The sequence below is a fragment of the Asterias rubens genome, chromosome 2 (genome assembly GCF_902459465.1).
Source record: "Asterias rubens chromosome 2, eAstRub1.3, whole genome shotgun sequence".
In the NCBI taxonomy this organism is placed as follows: Eukaryota; Metazoa; Echinodermata; class Asteroidea; order Forcipulatida; family Asteriidae; genus Asterias; species Asterias rubens.
In genome coordinates, this window is record NC_047063.1 from 10,397,755 (window position 1) to 10,419,285 (window position 21,531).

General features: G+C 37.2%; 1 protein-coding gene across 1 annotated transcript; it reads right to left on the reverse strand.

The window, feature by feature from the left end:
- LOC117306986 (sodium- and chloride-dependent creatine transporter 1-like) lies at positions 1 to 21,484 on the reverse strand. The gene is made up of 14 exons (XM_033791598.1): positions 20,995 to 21,484; positions 18,312 to 18,443; positions 16,872 to 17,038; positions 14,932 to 15,047; positions 12,944 to 13,076; positions 12,462 to 12,596; positions 7,663 to 7,766; positions 6,849 to 6,973; positions 6,023 to 6,135; positions 5,189 to 5,323; positions 4,305 to 4,407; positions 2,847 to 2,947; positions 1,080 to 1,247; positions 1 to 816 (listed from the first exon to the last, which is right to left on the reverse strand). The coding sequence occupies exons 1-14, from the start codon at positions 21,167 to 21,169 to the stop codon at positions 691 to 693; spliced, it is 1,833 nt and encodes a 610-aa protein (XP_033647489.1). The 5' UTR covers positions 21,170 to 21,484; the 3' UTR covers positions 1 to 690.
- Between the last annotated feature and the right edge of the window lie 47 nt (positions 21,485 to 21,531).

Sequence of the window (21,531 nt, forward strand, 5' to 3'; positions counted from 1 at the left end):
GCTTCTCTCCACCCAGGGGTAAATGGGTACCTGTGAGGGTAGAGATGGTTCTTGTGATTAATTAGCTTAGTGCGCTAGATGTTTGGCAACAAAGGCTGTACACTCCCCTGAGATGGTTTGAGGAATGATTTAAGGCTCAGTGACCAGGGTAATAATGTTGAATGCCATAAGTGTCACTGCTTGAAGGACCTGAGCGCTATATAAGAAGCCACCATTCTTCTTATTCTGCACTATAAACATAGGAAGAGTTGCTTTACTCTGGCATGGCCTTTCTGATATAGAGCTCTATAAATCTCTATAGAAATTGTGAAGCAGTGAAATTCTATAGAAAGTAAAACTGTATACAAATTTTAGATTGATGTTCTACAGTTTTTCTATATAATATTGTATAAATTTACCATAGTTTTTATTTATAGAATTTGAAAGATTAGTTTTGTAAGGGGATGGTCGAGTTTCCAGAGTGTGGGTTAATTTCAAAGGCACTTAACCATAATTTCTTCTCTTAACACAGGTGTATAAGTTGGAATCTGAGAGGGCTGAGACCATTGTGTTCATTGGCACTGATTTAGGCAGCTTTGGGGTTGTAAGCTTGAGGAATGGTCTTGGGTATGTCTGTTAAGGGTCTTGATCTAGCAACTGGGATATGTAAGCTGTATAAAAGCAAAGTTATTTATTATTATCATTCTGCATCTACAGACTAATGTACTTCGTCATTTCCAGTGACGATTTCGTATTAGTATCTCTTAAGTAGTCGACTCTCACCGCTTCTTCCACATAGGGATTGGTCAGGACTGGTGTTGTCAAGAACTGCCATCGCTATGGAAATGGAAAAGAAAGGTCGTTACATCTCACTGCTTAGTACTAACTTTAAAAAATATTACATTTTATTTTATACCTAAATTAAAGCTCAAGCCCAGGAGGCTGCTCAAACATATTCTTGTTGAAAAGAACATTCAATCTTTCAACGCATGGAAATATTTGCACCATTGCACTCATAGACATTCATTATTTGTAAACTATCCCATGCTCTATGCTTCAAAAGATTCTTGTACAGGTGGCTAAGACAATCTAGTACCTACCTCCTTTAAGCTTCCCCTCGCTGTTAACAACCTGTATACAAAGTAGCCAGGTATGCAAACCATGGAACTGAGTGCCAGGAACCAGCCTATGGCTTCTCCCCAGAAGAGGTACGTATAATCGTTGTACTCCAAGGGCTCCCATGTCACCACGCTGAATATCCAAATTGCCTACAAACCATTGAGAAAGAAATATATTAAGGACGTCATAGAAGCTTTTTTGGTTTAAACCTGTAACAGAATCTCAGTACAAAGGAGTAACTGAATAGCAAAAAAGGACATACACTTTCCTCGTGAAAGTATCCCAATCAGATAGCACAAAGTAAAAGAAATCTGAACCCAATATTTTCAGTTCCCAGATAATTATTCGACAGGCTTAGTATAGTTACCACAGTTAGTTTGTCAAGACAATTAGAATGACATTATTATTTCAATAACCACATGGACTAATTTCATAGAGCTGCTTAAGCATAAAAATAAGCTAAGCACAACACAATATGCTTACCAGAGTAAGGTTACCAACCAAAATACTGTGTAAAATTTGTTTACTAGTATACTGCTTTTCTGCTAAGCAGGATGTTGTTTAACCCTTTCAATACCATTGTCGAGTTTACTCGACCGCGCAGTGCAAGCGCTTCCTTACCATTGTCGAGAAAACTCGACCGTGCGTTGTGTAGTCGCTCCGTCCCAATGTCGAGAAAACTCGACAGAAAAAAGCCTTGCCTTTGAGAGATTGTATTTATTTTGTTTGGCGCCCTCTGTTGTTAGGTTTTATATAGACAGGTTGCTTAAGCATTGCAATGGTATGTATTGTATAGGGGGTCGCCATTACGATTTTCCGAGAAAAGTACGTTTGAAGATTTCACGCTTCCGTTTTTTTTGGACAAAAATCACCATCATGTCTCCTCAATGCACGAAGGTTTTGGCTTATATGTTTGCCTATAGTGACTCTATAAAAAGACTTGGGAAGTTCTGTGAGAGAATCTAGTGAACATTTGGCAGCCAATCGTGGTATTTCGTCGCCAGACATGCAGTCAGATGATGACAAAACCGGGCTATATAACAACGGTAGCTAGCTGGACCGAGCACGTCACCCGTTCAACGCCGTGGGCTTGGGCGTGCATGGCGGGCGGGCCCCGACCGACTCGTGCTGGTCGAAGTGACCGTGGTAGCTGAACACTTTCAAAACAAATTTTTCAGCAAAATAGGTTCCGATTTTGGTACAAATGGAAATAGAAGCTTATAATAAAAACGATTATATTTTCTGAGTAGTTTTTACAAACTTTTCTTGCAACAGAAATCCTGAATAAAAATAGAAGTAATTCGTTTTAGCCAGAAATCTGGCAATCTGACATCGTAGGAAAGGTTATTTCATATGCTACAAATTGCATGCACAAAGTTTTTCCAAAAAATAATGTCTTCCCACAGAAATTCAAGATTGAAAACAGTACACACTGCAAATTGCTTATATTTGTTTTAGTGTGAAAAAATACGGTACACAGCATTGTGACCTTTGTCAACAATGCGGTATCCGGTTCGGCGCTTGCAATAAACAATGTGGTATTGAAAGGGTTAAGAGAAATTGTCTGCATAAAGCAGCAGAAAAGTAATTGTACTAATATCTAATCAAGAATTATCTCTATTGCATAGAGGTTGGAGACAAACTGAATTTCCCACTGTTTACAGAATTTGCAGAAGGTGCATGATTTTGTGCAACAAGATTATGGATTAATTAACTAGATAAATAAATGGAACAGATTAATTACATACCAAAGAAATGGCAGGAGTAAAGAACATCCAGCACCATTTGAACCAAAAGAATGGCCGGAATCCAATCATCCTCTCAATGTCCTGGTAGAATCTCTCTCCACCTTAATGAGGAAACACAAATCAAATTGTCTTGAGAAATTAAAGGGAATGTAATCAGAAATGAAAATTACTCTGGTGGAAGTACAGTAGCTTTAGATAATATACAGCAATAAGCCATTTCCATGATGATAAGATTTGAATAATGTCTGGTGCAATGACACTCGTAGTTACAATGTACCGCTTACATTTGAATTCTTCAGACTATACGCCTTTCTTAATATTTGTGCATGAGGTACGTCCCAATGCTAATCCAAAAATGAGGCGATGGGCGCAGCCACTGCAAGTGATAGGGGACGTGCGCCCTTAGCCTCATTTTGGGTAAGAATTATGACATCATGCATAAATATTAAAAGAGGCGTATGGAGACAGTTGCTACGCCACGTGATTGAGGACAAGCTTTTGTATAGCAACCTCCAGGATGAGCTAACCTTGGTATCACTGTGCTGTACACATCCATTCAGAATTATGTATGGGTGTTTAATGTCTCTTACGTAGCTATGCAAAACCAACTGGTCTGAAGAATTCAAATGTTAGCGGTGCATTGTAACTAAAGCGTATCATTGTACCAGACATTATTCAAATCTAACACGCAAATGGCGTAAAATTTGATAATCAGTTGCTTTTATAAAGGAATGTGGTTATGGAAAAAAAACTCGGTTTTTATCCCCTTAAGTTTGAATAAGAGAAGCATACCGTCAGAAAGTATCTTAAAACTTGGCGATATTCATTCTCTTAATGTAGAAAATTTTATGTTTAAACACTCGTAATTTGTTGCCACATAAACTTAAAGGCTTCTATTTAGCTAGTGCTTCAGCAGTCCACACTCATCAGACCCGTGGTTTAGCCAAAGGGAATCTTTTTGTGAAACACAGTAGAACTGTGTGAATAAGAGTGTGTTTCTGTCATAAAGGGGTCCTTTACTGGAATAGCCTTAATGCAGATCTTAAACAGTCAGTCAGTGTGTTTTCTATTCGTAAAAAGCTTAAGAAGATTTGTACACTACTTATTAATTCTATATCTCTTTTATTTTAATACACAACATTTTTTAGAAATCATTTATCTATTGCCCAGTCTCACTCATGCATAATGTCCATGTGCCTTTTGTATGTTAGTGTTCTTCATTGTGTAAATTGTCCTTGTCTTTAGGGAAGAGGGAAAAAAAGCTTTTGCTTCTTCTTTTTCCGACAGGTTAATGTCAAACTATTTTCTATATATTGTTCATTAACAACTGGATTAAGTTTTCCATAGTACAAGTTATTATATGTTTTCTGAACAATGTTATCACACTGTATTGATTGATGTTGACATGAAATAAATGTATCTGAAATGAACAAGAAGGTCTTAAGATAATATTCTTACCGTATACCCATCCAATGACGAGGGTTTCAAAGAATGCCATGCAGAGCAATACCATACCACTAGCTGAGAAGTAATCATAAATCTGGAACACATACATCCCTCCCTAAAAAAAAACAATTTAAAAAAAAAGTGAGGTAAAAATTATATTCAAGTCATAACTAAATTGAGAAGATGCTCTTGTCAAACCATGCTTTGCTTATAGTTTGGTACTATACCAATTGTCAAATGAAAAAAATCATTTGAATGTCCAAATTGTTGTCTGCCCATGAACTTTTTTTAAATAGAAAAACACTAGACCACTGTCTAAAATACGACAGGGTCATAGATTGATAACTACTCAAAAAATAATGGGAAAAAAAACTTACTTGGTGAAATGCACTACATCTGCTGGTTGCATAAACTATTTTGAGAAAGGATTTCCTTTGAAGTAGAATGGTTTGGATAATTTGTCTCCCCCAAATGTTTGAATCTGAGATTTTCTTAGATTTCCTTAGATTTCTTGGGGTTTGTGTACGTTCACGAAAGCTGTGGCTAAAGATGCAGGTGAGTACTGTACCTGCTGTCACCCACACTAAACGTGGATGGCTTCAACGTTCATGTGAAAATACCGTGACAGTTTTTCAAGTTATGTTTTCCAAGTAGACACTGTAATCTCCTGAAATTTTCACACGTTACTTTTATTGTATCTTTCGTGATAAATTAGCATTGTGTTTTCAAAAACAAATCTATGACTCTACATTAAAAGGATTAATTAAAAAGCTCCTGTTATTCTCATATATTTAATGAACAAATAAACCCAGTTGAGTTTTTAGTTTTGCCTGGCTTTGGCATGGAACGTCTGGTTGTGGTAGTATAGAGAGAGCAGAGATTAAAAACCAACTTACATTTGTTACCATGGTGAGGCCGAAGCCATACGAGACAACACATGAACCCAGGATGAAGAACTCTCGGTTATAGCCTCGACGTAAGACTGGAAAACAATCCACCACTGCAGTAATGAAGCCCTCAACACCAACAAACTGATAGGAATCAACATTGAAGAAACAAGTCGGACATATGCACTGTTAGATTAGTTGCTTTCTTCACTATAGGTTGACAAAGTTTAACGGTAAGTAAGAACCTAGGCATGGCCAAAGTGTGGTCTGTAAACATTGAATAGTTTTGTTAACTTTATCTGAGAACTTTAATTAAACATTGAATAGTTTTGTTAATATTTAAGGGATTGTGTACGTTTAGTAATTGGAGCCCTTTTTTACTCGGAACTTAAGTTAACTGTAAATGCATTCAAGCCTCTGCATTGCTCGACACAGTGATCCCAGAGTTGATCCCAGAACTCTGGGATTAAATGCAAGAAAACATAAACCATTCTCAGAGAACTCTTGAAATCTCAAGAACATCCAGCAGACCTCAAACATGGTGTAAGGTCGCGTTGCTTTTCTGCCATTCAACCCAATGTAAAAATAATGAGATTGGAGGGGAAAATGGTGTAGTATAATTGTATGCTGATCAGACAGCAAGGAACGATGTCATTGTATGCCCCAAACTCCGTGGTGGCATTGTTCATCAGGCAAGCTAAGTGACCAAATTGTGACACTGGACATGGACCTCGACATTCACTATAGCATACGAGAAAATATTTTATACCGACAACCTGATAAAGATAGTCCACACTGTGGGAAAAAAGGTCCAACACTAGTCATTCCTTTCCATGAACTGACCTGGCTATCGAGGCCCATTAGTAGAAGCATGAAGAAGAAGATACAAGACCAGAGAGGAGCAGCAGGCATTAAGGATATAGCTCTAGGGTAGGCTATAAACACAAGTCCAGGACCTGTAATAAGAGATTGCGGACACAAACTTATTAGATCTTTTACAGTCACAATGCAGTCATCTTGTTTGAGATAATTCATGTTTTTTGGCTATATGAATATTTCTAATTGTTTTTTTTTGGTATCCTTTCCTGTAATTGGCGGCTCGTCCGCTGTTGGTTTGGTCAATAAATATATATAAAATATGAAGTTTTAGGAAAGTAGGGCCTATGTATAAAGACAACTTGCCATGAACTGCCTTAGACACCTTATTAGACATGTGGACGTTTTAAAAAGTGAAATGAAAGCATCCCCTTTGTAATTAAAAACATGGGGGATACAAATTATCAACAAAATATCAAGTAGGTAACCATAAAAATACGATTATGTCAAAATGAAAGTTCACTTCGGTATGGTTCGAATAATTGTTCTCCAAAAAAGATTTTAATCCTGAGGTGTGATGTTAGTTTGCAAATGCTGCGTCAGGGGAGACAGCGCTGAGCGCTTGCTGCGCGCGGTTTCCAATGTGGGGAAAATGGAAATAAAACACAATACATCATAATGCTGTTTCCCAACTTGATTTTTGAGCCTGTTACACCTGTTTTCCTAGAAAGTAGACAATGTGTATATTCAGCTGAATATCAGATAAGACTTTTATTTTTATCTTTCTGAATGATTTTGCCCATATCAGGATGTTGACCAAAACCAATCTATAACCCTACCTTTAAATACTTACCTTTGGTAGCAACATCTGCAATATCAATCTGCTGCTCCTTGGCCATAAACCCCAACACTGAGAAGATAATGATCCCACCGTATAGACTGGTAAAACTATTAATGGTCACAACTATCAGCGTATCCCTTTTTTAAAACAAAGACAAAGTACAAGTGTGTTATGTTCATAGAGTTAAATAAAAGAAAAAGAGGGCGCACTGGTGATGCTGCATGCACAAACGCTATAGGTACGCAAGGAGACATGCGCGCCCTTTTGTAAGATGAACTTTGTATGTGCGCTGAATTTGAAATGCACATAATGTGTATTGATAAATACACGCTATGTGATGCTGTTTTGTCAATTTACACAATGGCCACATGCCGGGCCTCGTATATAGGCCAAAGCGCACTCTTGTTGTTTTTATATAACTCTGTGGTTGTGTTAGGTTACATTGTGTATCATGATCGCTGAGTCAACAGGGTGTGGGTTCGAATCTAGGTCGGAACACTAATTGTGTCATTGAGCAAAATACTGTAACTATAGTTGCTTCTCATCACCAAGGGGTAAATGGGTACCTGTTGAGGGCAGAGATGGTTCTTGTGATTGATTTAGCTTAGTGGGCTACATACTTTAGCAGCATTGGCTGTACACTCCCTAGGGAACTAAAATTGTTTATGAAATTAAATGTATGGCCCAGTGACCAGGGGTAATGGTATTTGAAGTGCTATCATGATCATTCTTTGAAATAGCACTATATAAGATCCGATATTATTAATCAGTGACAAAGAAAACCTGTCGCTTAAAGCTGAACTTATTTGTGTTGTACTGCACTTACTTGTAGCAGTTATTCTTAAAGTTGTTGTAGCTTCCAAGTGCAGTCAGGCATCCTAAACCAATGGCATAAGAGAAGAATATCTGAGTACCTGCATCAATCCATACCTGGTGAATAAAAACAATATTTATTTTTTGTTTACACCGTGATTTAAATAAACCACAAGGGAAAATGACTGGGTAACTTCTGAAATAATTTGGAATTGAAGAAAGAAAAATTGACAAGAGTGGGATTTGAACCAATGACTTTCAGATTAATTTCCTGTTACTTCACAAACTAGACTATCTAACGCTATGTCTCGCTATTTAGTCAATATCTTTGTTCGGGGTGCCAGTCAGAAGCCATAATAACCGTTGGCTGTCATGTAGCCAGGGATCACACCCAAGTTTACAATACAACTTAGGAAGTGGCAGCCGAAGGACCACCTCAAAAGCTGCTGTTGGCTTCTAATGACCAAATTTGTTATTGCCATTAACTTCAAGAGTGATTATAAAATGTATGCTTTCCCTTTTAAAGACACTGGACACTATTGGTAAGTGTCAAAGACTAGTCTTCACAGTTGGTGTATCTCACCATATGCATAAAATAACAAACCTGTGAAAATGTGAGCTCAATTGGTCGTCAAAGAAAAAAACACCCTTGTCACACCATGGTCACACGAAGTTGTGTGCTTTCAGATGCCTTATTTCGAGACCTCAAATTCTAAACCCGAGGTCTCGAAATCAAATTCGTGGAAAATTACTTCTTTCTCGAAAATTATGTCACTTCAGAGGGAGCTGTTTCTCACAATGTTTTATACCAGAAGTAACGGACTCCATGGGTCTCGAACAGTTGGTTCAGGATGTAACTCGCCCTTCAAACAATTCCTCCCTGGTTGGAACCACAATCGACCTTATCTCTACCAATCGTCTAGAGAAATTCACTGATCAAGTCCTTTGCTAACCCAGTAAGTAGCGATCATCACGCAGTATGTTTCACTTTTAGTGCAGCTCGAGGTTCACCACAGCCAAATGTTGTTCGCTCTTTTCTTCAGTACAAGAAAGCTGACGATGAACATCTTCAGCAACTTTTACATCTTGCACCATGGTCTGCTTTCTTAGATGATGATGACCCCATCCAATGCCTCTTGGAAAGGACTTAATGACATCCTAGATGCAGCCGTACGAGACAGCATCCCACGATTGAAACGTCAGCGCAAATCATCCCCTTAGATAACAGCAGAACTGAACAAAATCATCTCATTAAAACACACCCTGTTTATCAAAGCAAAAAGAGTAAACTCTCCATCTGCCTGGCTGAACTACAAACAAGTAAGGAACAAAGTGAAGAACTTGACAAAATCTTCATATTGGAGTTATGTCAATCGCTTATTTGCTGCATCCGACAACAAGAGAAGCTTCTGGTGCTTTGTTCGGGATCAAAGAAAGTCCAACTGCTCCGCTGCTTTTCAGTCTGCCGGTAAACTCATAAGCCGGATGAAATCGCCCAAGCCTTCAATGCTTTTTTCACCTCTGTCCATTCTCCAGCTGCAACATGCACAGTGACCCCTCCGTCATGTTCCCTGTTAATTCCAGAGCTGCCTGAGTTTACAGTTACCCTTGAATGGTTGACTAAGGCCCTATCTTCATTGTCATCTCACACAAGGCACCTGGTCCAGACACAATCTCATCATCAATGGGCCATATTTTTGACCGCGTGAGGCCGCTCTCCATCACTTCCGGGGGTATATTCATTCGTACCCAAAACAGATATGAAAGACCGGAACACATTAACAACACAGACATCTAATCCATCACGGACAATAAGACATTTGAAGGAGCCAATACAACCCGCCTCTAAAGCAACTTAAAACTACGGTGCAACAAAACGCCTATTAAACTGTGCACAACAAATCGCAGAATACCCACGGAAGTGATAAAAATACTCTTGAGGGCGCCCTCACGTGACCAAAAATATGGCGCATTCTTCGAGCTGCAAAGACCCCACTTGTAACACCATTACTGCGAGTGATGAATTCATCTTTTATTAAAGGCTTCGTTCGTAAGGATTGGAAACTTTCACAAATCACCCTAGTATTCAAGGCCGGCAGTCGCAACTGCGTTACTAACTATCGACCCGTTCCATTAACATCGGTAGTTTGCAAGGTATTGGAAAGAGCAATAGCGGAAAACATTAATAACCATGTGAACTCTTTATGTCTGGTTAATGAGAAGCAGCATGGTTACACAGCTAAGAAATCATGTGTTACCCAACTCATCAATGTAACTCATGACTGGGCAAGTATTCTTGACAAGCCACATCCACCTCGACTTGACATCATCTTACTAGACTTCAGCAAGGCTTTCGACCTCATGCCTCACCACATTCTTCGTAATAAGCTGGCTCGTAACTTTGACATTCATGGCCCCACGTGGAACTGGCTGAAGTCCTTTCTCACTAATCGACAACAGCGAGTTACCTACCGTGGAAGCGTCTCTTCTTGGGCTTCAGTAGCATCTGGAGTTCCTCAGGGAAGTGTCCTCGGTCGGTCCGCTTCTCTTCAACCTTTTCATAAGTGACATCTAAAAAAACATATCTGCAACCTCTCTTCTTTTTGCTGATGACACCCTCATTTACCGGTCAATCAAAACTCCAGCTGATGAACAATCTCTACAGTCTGACCTTTCTATGCTCAATCAATGGAGCCTAGCAAAAAGAAGGATCAACAAAGAGAAATCAAAAGTGATGCATATGTCTCGCTGCAAAACTCCCAACGACGAGCATCTTCCTCATTACACACTCCAAGGTAGTGCCCTTGGTGTTGTGGCATCTTATAAATACCTCGGGATAACTGTCAACATCAAGTTGAACTGGAACGATCATGTCAATACTATTGTATCAAAAGCAAACAAAACTCTTGGTTTCATTTGGCAGATTGCTGGGGGGTCATCTTCACATGCTCTTCGGTGCCTTTACCTGCGCTAGTTCTGCCTATCTTGAAATACAGTATGGTTAACCAGCCTGGTACCCATACACTGCCACATTATCAGCAAAGTTAGAAGGGGTACAACGTAGCGTAGGGCAAGCAGAATGTGCATGAAGCAACGGCGAGGTGACATGCCTTATGAGGAACGTTTGAAGTCACTCAACTGGATGAGCCTTCCTTTACAGGAGACAGCAGCACATCATTGTTTTCACCATTAAATCTTTGTTTGACTAATTGACTGTGATGCCATATAGTGTAACACTAAAATCAACCCCCGCCATTTAGACTTGACCACATTTCGTCATCACTATGCCAGAACTCAAGCTCTTAAGTACACTCCGATTCATTCATTTCCTCGGTTATGGAGCAACTTGCCTTCATATTTAAAAGACTCACTTATTCTGGAAACTTTGAATTTTTTTTGTAACAAACTATCTGCTTATTATTATGACCTTCACTCCCAACAAACCTAATATTGTTTTTGTTCTGTTTTTAGACACATTTATTTTTCTCTCATCTTGTTTAAATATATTTTTGTTTTGTTTGTTTATTTATTTATTACTTTTTTTAATAATCGATTGATTGTTTGATTGATTTATTTATTTATATTTATTAATTCATTTTGGATGTATTTATGTTGGATAAGGAGATTGTTTGTTTTAACATTTCCGTTGCGAGTGTTGTTATTTTATTTATTTGTTTATTTATTCATTTACTGATTTTCCTATTTATCTATTTATCCATCTATCCATCTATTCCTTGAATTATTTGTGACTTTATTTCTTTTTACATCTACTTGTTTGTTTGTTTGTTTGTTTATTTGTTCATCTATTTAGTTATATTTCATAAAATATGATTGAGTGGATGAATGAATGAATGGGTGGATAGATAGATGGATGAGTGCATGTAAAAAAGAAATAACATATCAATATTTTTTTTTATTCATTTAACTATTTATTTGCTTGTCTAATTTTTGGTTTTTGTTAATATTTGTTAATTGTTTGTTTATTTTCTGTTTGGTTGTTTTGATTGCTTTATTCCTATTTAATCATCCTTTTATTGATGTAATATTAGTATTTATGTTGGAAAAGGAAATAGTTTGATTAACATTGCTTGTGTTTTTTTTAATTATCAATTTGTCTATTTACTTATTTATTGACCTATTCTTTGTTTTCCATCCATACATTGATTTATTTGTTGCTTTATTTCTTTTTACATGTACCTGTCTAACTATTTAGTAATTTATTTATTGATACCTTTTATTTATATTATTTAATTCACAATTTATTTATTTATTTATTTATTTTGCTTGTTTAATTTCTGGCGTTTGTTTTTGGTTTTGTTATTTTAAGTTGTGCTTTGTGTATACAGATTATTTATATCTATTTTAATTATTTTAATTTTTTCCAAAGAGAGTATATTACATAGTGTGTGTGACTGGATTAACAGGCTTTCGAGCTACAGTGTTTGGTTATACTTACCATTACTTGTAATCAAGAATGGTTTTGTACTAATAATTATTTTGAGTATTTACCAATAGTGTCCACTGCCTTTAAAGACACTGTGGACACTATTGGTAATTGTCAAAGACTAGTCTTCATTGGTGTATCTCAACATATGCATAAAATAACAAACCCCATTACTCGTAATCAAGAAAGGTTTTATGATAATAATTATTTTGAGTATTTTCCAATATTGTCCACTGCCTTTAAGCAGCATATCTTGTGCATGTTCCTAAACATTAAATACTTCACATAGATTCTCTGGAGCCTATATGATACATTAAGAATTATGCAAGTCCACTGTTTCATTAAACTCGTAAGATTGATTGAAATACCTGACTTTCTAAGAGGCGTTCCAATTTTGGCTCCAAGTAAAAGATGATACCATCGACTGCTCCATCCAATGTAACTCCACGAACTAGCAGGATAGTTAACACCACATAGGGAAATGTTGCTGTGAAGTAGACTACCTGTATTGTAAATAAGACAAATCCATTTATTGATAGCATGAGTTAAAGGGAAGGAATACGTTTGGTAATCACTCTTAAAATTAATTGCAATAAAAACTTTTGGTTAGAAGCCATCATCAGCTTTCGATAGAATAAAGCATTTTGAGAAATATTTTACTTTCAAGCAATGTGGTTATGTCAAGAATATATAAGTTTTTATGCCCCCAAAATTTGAACCCAAATGTTACAAGAGTCGGTAGGATAAATTATAAATCATTCTGAAATTTGTGTTTCAAATTTCTCTTGAAAATACAAAGCAAACAACTTCTGTCAAGTTACAAATTCTTTTGATTGGCAATTGTGCTTACCTTGCCAGTAGATTTCACACCCTTCCAGATACAGAAGTAGACAAGAACCCAAGCTAAGAGAAGACAGAGAGCCAACTCCCAGCGTATGGTCCCCACCTCATGTAAACCATTTGAGATTCCCAACACACGCCGCCTGATGAAATGAATGAAACATACAATAAATAACCTATTTTGGAGAACGAGTAATTTTAGGAACCAACTGACACCAAATTATCTATTCTTAAAGAAAAACAGTGTAAACTAGAAGAACATGAAAACAATCTTTTGGAAATTGCCAACCATTCCCAAGAAACTTGGGAGAGAAACTCCAATGGAAGTAGTTTACTAAGTCAGAACTTATTGACCAATATTGCCAGGGAAACAACTTAAAGGCACTGGTCACTATTGGTAATTACTCAAAATAATTGTTAGCATAAAAACTTATTTGGTAACAAGCACCGGAGAGCTGTTGATAGTTTAAAACATTGTGAGAAACAGCTCCCTCTGAAGTAACAGAGCTTTCAAAAAAGATGAAATTTTCCACTAAAGTATTTGAATTTGATTTTGAGAACTCGGAATAAGATTTTGAGGTCTCGAAATCAAGCATCTGAAAGCACACAACTTTGTGTGACAAGGGTGTTTTTTCCTTCATCTCGCAACTTTGACAACCTATTGAGTTCAAATTTTCAGAGGCTTGTTATTAAGTGCATGTAAGTGTTGAGATACACCAAGTGAGAAGACTGGTCTTTGACAATTACCAAATGTGTCCAGTGTCTTTAAGCATTGCCGGGTGTGCCTGAAGCAAGTGCTACATGTTTGCAAGTGTCACACCGAAAAATAACTTAACTCTTTGAAAAATTGTATGTACTCCGAAAGCGGCATCATGAGATATGATCAGTTTTATGTACTCAAAAGTTCTCTCTAATATACATGTTATCACAGAAATGCATTATCACTCTAGACTATAGACCTTGCATTGACGTCATCCAGCGGCCATCTTAGCGGAAAAAAACGGTGACGAAACAATCGAAACGCACAGATTTGTATGCGCGGCGCACAGGATTGGCCAATGAACAACCTCCTTTTGACCTCTAGGTGAGGGCGCCCTACTGAAATGACGTCATGTGCATAAGGTCTATTACTAAATAATGACTTTGGGATGTACCACGGCCACAAAAGCAGCAAGATACATATTTGCTGCAAACAAAAAGTGGGTGCTGAAATTGTTAAGCATTGCAAGGGTGAGCCTGAAGCAGTGCTATGCAATTGCTAAACTGAGTATAAGGTCCTTCACTCTGAAGGTTCAACCAAGTAACAAAAAGGAAATTGTGTTGAGATACAACTTCAATCACGGGATGTAATTTTTCTCTTAAATTTGTCTTATACTCATAATACTCATAGTATACTAATGTAGGGATTCCAAGTGTTGAACTTGTTTAAAGTTTACTTTTTGGGTTGTCACGTGACAATCATCCTCTTGATGCATAGCTTCGTCTTGAAAGAGCAACTAACACTCATAACAATGCCTTACAGCTCATCTGTGAGTACAATCTTTAAAAAGTTATTTTTCCAATGCTTTATCAATAGTAAAGCCTGGGCGGCTAGTCCGTTAATCGTGCCGTCACAACTACTTCAAATATAGTCGCAACTACCTGTTTGGTGAACCAATTGTGTCGTTCAAGGCTCGTCAAGCCAAAATGATTTACTTATGAAACACAATCAGACATCGGTGACACAATCCTTCGATCCTTTTAGTGTGAATTTTACTGTTGTGTCTGTGGCAAACATTGTGCCGCAATGCATCTTGGGAATTGAATTCCTGACTAGTGTCCAAGTCACGATTATTTGAGGCTCGACTAGTCAAGTAGTAAGTTCACTAGTCGCCCAGGCCAAACCTAATCAATGGTATTGAAATATTTCCTTTAACCTTTTGTTTGGCTATTAACTATTTCTCCAGCAAAACCAGATTGTGAAAGGAACATGTGCTTTACAGAGCATTCTGAACTTACTCAAAGAACTCTTCCACAGCAGATACCTGAGTGTCATTGTAGCAGGTGGTATTGGTGATCTCGTTGTACGATGAATTGATGACTGAACTGCTATTGTTGAAGCAAGTAAGGTTCGTCTGAAACAGACACAATAAGAGATGATGTAAGAATTTAGGCTTTGCATTCTACTAGTTCTTTTTGTGTTATTGTTGTTTACTTAAAGACGCTGGACACTATTGGCAGTTGTCAAAGACCAGTCTTATTTCTTGTTGTATCTCAACATACACATTAAATAACAGACCTGTGAAAATTTGAGCTCAATCGGTCGTTGAAGTTGCGAGAAAATAGAGAAACAAAAAACACCCTTGTCACACGAAGTTGTGTGCTTTCAGATGCTTGATTTCGAGACTTCAAATTCTATACTTGAGATCTCGAAATCAAATTCGTCGAAAATTACTTCTTTCTTGAAAACTATGTTACTTTAGAGGGAGCCATTTTTCAGAGTGTTTTATACTATCAATCTCTCCCCATTACTCGTTACCAAGTAAGGTTTTATGCTAATAATTATTTTGAGTAATTACCAATAGTGTCCACTGCCTTTAAAGAAAGGAAAAAAGAAAGGTAGTTTATGTCATTCATTAAACAACTGCTACCAGGCGCACAGGGGAAACCCTCTTGGTCTCAGCAATGTTCATGTTTTTGGGTTCTTTGAAGTCTGAAGGACGAGGCAATACTTAAAAGTATCCTACTTTGCTTGATCACTAGACCAAAACATGCCAAAATACAATTAAGGCCAGGATTTGTTCATTTATTTATAATATAGCTTTGTAGACACCAAAATAGCAATTAGCTTCATATTCAGGTCATAATAAATTATAATTTCCTGCAACTCAACTGCTTTATAGCAAAATGGGCGGGGGGAATAACCAAGAGAAATTCAATTAATATGTCTCTAAAGCACTTATTACTTTATAAACTACAGTTTGAAGTTCCCTCTGTCCAGGTCCTGACCCATATCAACAGGTTTTGTAAACACTTTATGCAGCACTCCAGTATTTTAACAAATAAGCTTTCAGCAAAAACATTCCTTGGGGCGAGGAAAAGAAGTAAGACCACAAAATGAACACGCCATGGAGTCGGGTATATGTAATACATGTAGTAAATAGTTAAAAAAAATTACATTGTGCCAAATCGGTCAAAAGCAATGTTCCATGGCGCTTACAATGAAACATTTAAAAACAAAAACCACACCCACTGTTCCACACCCACAACACCATTTTCGGAGGCCACAGATAAGCATGAAATGATGTTTACAGATAAGCCTGTATGATGTTGATGAATTGGGTCATAACAAATATTTAATAATACAAAGGTCAGTAAGGAGGTTTTATAAACCAGAGTTGTATAAGTGTCCAATATAACCATACTCGCATTATAATGTGAATATGGTAATATTAGACACTTATAATAATACAAAGGTCAGTAAGGAGGTTTTATAAACCACAGTTGTATAAGTGTCCAATATTACCATACTCACATGATAATGTGAGTATGGTAATATTGGACACTTATAATAATACAAAGGTCAGTAAGGAGGTTTTATAAACCAGAGTTGTATAAGTGTCCAATATTACCATACTCACATCATAATGTGAGTATGGTAATATTGGACACTTTTAATAATACAAAGGTCAGTAAGGAGGTTTTATAAACCAGAGTTGTATAAGTGTCCAATATAACCATACTCACATTATAATGTGAGTATGGTAATATTGGACACTTATAATAATACAAAGGTCAGTAAGGAGGTTTTATAAACCAGAGTTGTATAAGTGTCCAATATTACCATACTCGCATTATAATGTGAGTATGGTAATATTGGACACTTATAATAATACAAAGGTCAGTAAGGAGGTTTTATAAACCAGAGTTGTATAAGTGTCCAATATTACCATACTCACATTATTGAATGTTACTGAGCAGTTTTCAGTGTTCCAAGAGTTATCACAGGTTGACCATGGTAGCTCAGTAGTAAACGATGAAAACAGGTAGAAGAGAACCCAGGCCATGATGATGATGTAGTAGTGATTCAACCAGAAGGTGATGACAGTGGTTGCGAAGCCAATGCCTACAAATTCACAACATATTAATACACCGAATGAATAACCAGGCCAGGAATTTCAGGTTTGAGTCCATCATTGCAAAGGGCACTTCCATTTGAAATATTGAAATCATTGGCGAGCTTTTCACGGGCACCAAGGCCATAAGACAGACCAAGGCCCAATTTCATGGAGCTGCTTTAAAAGCACAAAAGTAGCCGAGAACAAACATTTCTGCTTAGCACAAAAAGTAGCCGAGAACAAACCTTTCTGCTTGGCACAAAAAGTAGCTGCAGCAAACCTTTCTGCTTAGCAGAAAAGAATTGTCAGTGTAAATCCCATCCTCACATGCACAATCTGTGACTGCTGACTCTGTTATTCTTCTGTTTGCTTAGCATAAATCTGTTGAGTATACTTTGCTTAGATAAGCAGCTGTGTGGAATTAGGCCAGGGAAACAGTATAGATAAAGGGGAACAGTATAGAGGCCAGATTTGATTACCATTTATGCCTTTATTTTGTATTGATTACACTGGTTCTTGTGAGAACAACATTGCAAAACCACATTGCTCAGTTTTTGGATGGAAGTTATGTTCCCGGTTAAGGAATGCATTAAATCCTCTTCATCATGTTTAGCATTTGGGAAGTATTTTCAAAGACCTAGTCCTACAATGAGATGTTTTGATATGAGTATGATTCAACAAGTTCACATCAGTATGGTGCTGTTGTGTTTTTTGTTGACAGACTACACCAACTTTCATAACCATTTTTGTTTTTTTGCACAGGTATCAATATTGTTAATGTCAATATGACATTGAATATAATCCCAAAAGAATTTTTTTTAAACCTGTTGAAAATTTAACACCACAGTTTCTGCAGTGTATGTCTAAAGGATCTCATTTTGTACGATACCATAGCACTTTGCAAGCTATTTCTATTTTCTCCAGTAGAATTTCCAACAATTGAAGAACTAATGTACAGTTTTGTTCAAGCTTCAGCTGGCATATGTGCAAGCTTCAGCAATCTGTTCATGTTGTTTATGGGGCAGGCAGTAAGTTGAATTTCCCTTCGACCGTGTTCATTCTCCCGTATCAATTTCTCCCAGATCAATTTCTCCAAGATCTCAATGGACAGTGGACAATTTACTTATTTTAGGGGAAATCTGTATACAAACTTCTGGTCCAGTAAATATTTTGAGCTACTTCAACAGGCTGTACTACAAGCCCATCGATCTTGTTTATTTTCCTCAAAATGTGACCCCATTAATATTATTATAGCATTGAATCTTTGGAAACTGTTCAAACCTTTAAAGATTGGACAAATATTCCAGGCCTTGATACCACCCAGAGCCATGAATTGGCCCAATGCGACCTCAAGTAGGAACAATGGCACTCCTCCGGCGATGGCACATATGAAGTATGGGATCAGAAAGGCTCCTGTGTATTGGAATGGAGAGAGAATTTTAAATAGGTAAAAGGCTCAGAGAAGAGTACTAGATACTTTTTCAGGTCCAGACATAACCGGGGAGGTGGTGGGGGTAATTGAAGCACCCCCAGAACCCTCCCCCCTGTTTTTGCAGAATGTATCATAGGACGTCCTGTTTACAAAATGTCCCTGAAATCGTGGCAAATCTTTTACCTCTCTGTGTGCGATGTAAACTGTCCCTAGATTAAATGTTTGTGGTTTGACTTGCCAAGCAAAGAGTCTCCTCTCCCTTGACCCAAACTTAGAAACATGTAAGGCTCCACTGGTTAGTTGCACTTGTAAATGCAAAATGTTAGGTATTTTAGGCAATTCGACAAGGTACAATATGTCACAATGTTGGGGCCATATAAAAAAAAAATGCCCACCAAAAAGTTACATCAAACACTATTTCAATTTCAAATTAGTGCGCTCTCTAGCCGCAGATTTAAAACATCTAAAAACACACTTTTACTAGATGTTAGTGTCAGAGTTTATAACAATTGTTTCAAAATGTTTAAACATAATCTCCTTCATATTAGCAACATATCTGTGGAGTATAAGCTTCATGACGTCATCATGTTTCTTGAGGTATTGCTTTAAAGGTGCCCTTTTCAAAGCTGTGTGTCTGCCAAACCAAATAGTTCGACTGAGGTGAAACTTGGTGCATTGTTAGTCAAGGACATTAACTTCCTGAACTCGAAATGACGTCATGATGATGTCATTGTGTTGTTTTGACAATTTTTGCAATTTTGATAACTTATTACAAATCTTGAGCACAAAGCAATGTGCAATATTTGTTTTTTACAAAACTCGCAAAAGTACTGAGTATACAGTGCTTCAAACAGATCGGGAAAGGGTTACAACCAAATTATAAAAACACACCGAACACCCTTTGTTTGTAATTTACAAACAACACACGTCTCGTTAATATTAAACTTTAAACATCGGCTTGGTGATTCAATTATCACTGTTTATTCATACGCTTTATAATAAATGTTAAGAAAGAAAAAGAAAGAAAAAAATAAGTAAAAATCAGACCTGGCAGCCGATAATTATTAAAATTTTTATTTTTTATTTTTTGGCAAGTTACCATGGTAATTTTTAAAATATCGTAACAAATATTTTGAATAAAATGAAGGCAACTGCTGGCTATAGAGTCATACACAAAGTCTCACAGAACACTTGCAGTCACTGCAGATGTTTCTTCACCATAAAAAATATATGGATTCACCGGAAAACCATACATTCTCGTTTGCCTCGAAAACAGGAAAAACTCAAATAAAATGGGGACCAGTTGAAGTCATCGAAGATCGGTGTGTGGTGTAAAAATTTTAATGTCCATCAAGTTTGAATGTATGTTTGCTTACTTTTAATTAAAAAAATGAAGGTAACTAGGGTACAGTTGATATATTATTAATGGCATCATTATTTTTTTTTCTAATTCAAAGAAAAGCCACAATTTTAATACCTTGAAAACAGGAAAGTGGAGGGTACAAATGGTTCAATTAAAATGCCAAACTGCAGATCAATGGACTTCACTGCACTCAGACTCAGTTGCTAGAGTGGCAGAGAGCATAAACTTTACTTCATATAAATAGCTTGTATTTGTGTAACACACACTCCCTACTAATCTTTTTCCAATCTCCAATCCAATATATTTAAGTTTTTTTTTATTGCAAGCTTATTGCTTTTCAACCAATGTTTATTTAAAGCCATTGGACCCTTTCAGTAAACAGTGTTGTTCAAGGCCCACACTTTGTGTACCACAACTTCTGTACCAAATAACAAACCTGTGAAAATTTAGGCTCAATCGGTCATCGGAGTCGGGAGAAAACAACGGAAAAACCCACCCTTGTTTCCGCGCGTTTCGCCGTGTCATGACATGTGTTTAAAATAAAGCCGTAATTCTTGTTAACGAGAATTTATATTGTTTTGCTGTTTTCTCAAAAAGTAAAGCACTTCATGGAATAATATTTCAAGAGAAGTCTTTCACCATTGCCTTCTGTAAACCCTGAAAGTTATTTGTAAATCTGTGAACTTGTTATTATTTTTTTTTTTAACCGAAAGGGTCCAATGGTTAAACAATCAGAGAGGCCATTGAATTTCATGTTGTTGTAGTCTGTACTACTGGTCTGTTGTCAGGTAGATAATAGTGCGCTTGTGTATTTGACTAGCCTTGAGCGTCAGCGGTCAGTAAATGAGTAAGTTGCTGAAGTAATTTCGTAGAGAAAGTAAATAATTATTGTTGTTTAGAAAACGCTCCTCTTGTCAGTCAATTTACTTACAAACTGTAAGGCTTCCCTACTCACGGGCAGACGGGGAAGCCTTTTTAAAATATAAAAATATTAAAATATTGGTATTACTGACTTTTTGGTTAAGTGAGTACTACTATTATTTAATATAGCATTAAACAAAATGTTATTCTAGCGTACACTGACTGTTGGCAATCATCTGATTTTTACCGACAAACACAAAGACTTTTTTATTTAAGTCAAAGAGAGAAAGAGAGGCAAGTTTACTTACCACCACCATTTTTGTAACAAAGATACGGGAACCTCCAAATGTTACCCAGCCCCACGGCGAACCCAACGCAAGAAAGAATGAAATCAAGTCGCCCGGTCCAATGTTCTCTTGGTTTTTCTCCGGAGGAAACATCGACATTCTTTGACTTTCCCTCCGGATTTGGACAGGTCTCCATTTTCTAAACCAGCCAAACAATGCAATGCACTTACGACGTAACGATCGCTGCAAAAGCAGGCTTCGGAGGGTACGACACTCGACTCTAAAACAAAAAAATAGCACTAGTTTGTTCAAATGTTACACTTTGTTTTATTTGCATAAGTAAAAATGTCTACCGATGATACTTTTCTCTCCAACTCCCAACCACCAGCAGGTGGTATCGAAAAGGTGGTGACTGGTGCGTTTATATGGTTTAATCAGTCGTTGATCGCACGTTTTTACCGTTTTTACACCGTACATCCGTATACGTCATGTAGGTAGCCGGCCGGCCGCGCGCCCATCGTATCGCAGTTGTATCGTTCGTACAACATGAATATAATT

What these genes read in the sequence shown, in the direction of transcription:
- LOC117306986 (XM_033791598.1), bottom strand. Translation starts at nt 21,169, where the DNA reads ATGGAGACCTGTCCAAATCCGGAGGGAAAGTCAAAGAATGTCGATGTT. An exon ending in TTGTTACAAAAATGGTGGTG is followed by an intron (nt 18,444 to 20,994) that starts GTAAGTAAACTT and finishes TCCAATACACAG; the next exon opens with GAGCCTTTCTGATCCCATAC. An exon ending in AACGCCTCTTAGAAAGTCAG is followed by an intron (nt 7,767 to 12,461) that starts GTATTTCAATCA and finishes TTTATTCACCAG; the next exon opens with GTATGGATTGATGCAGGTAC.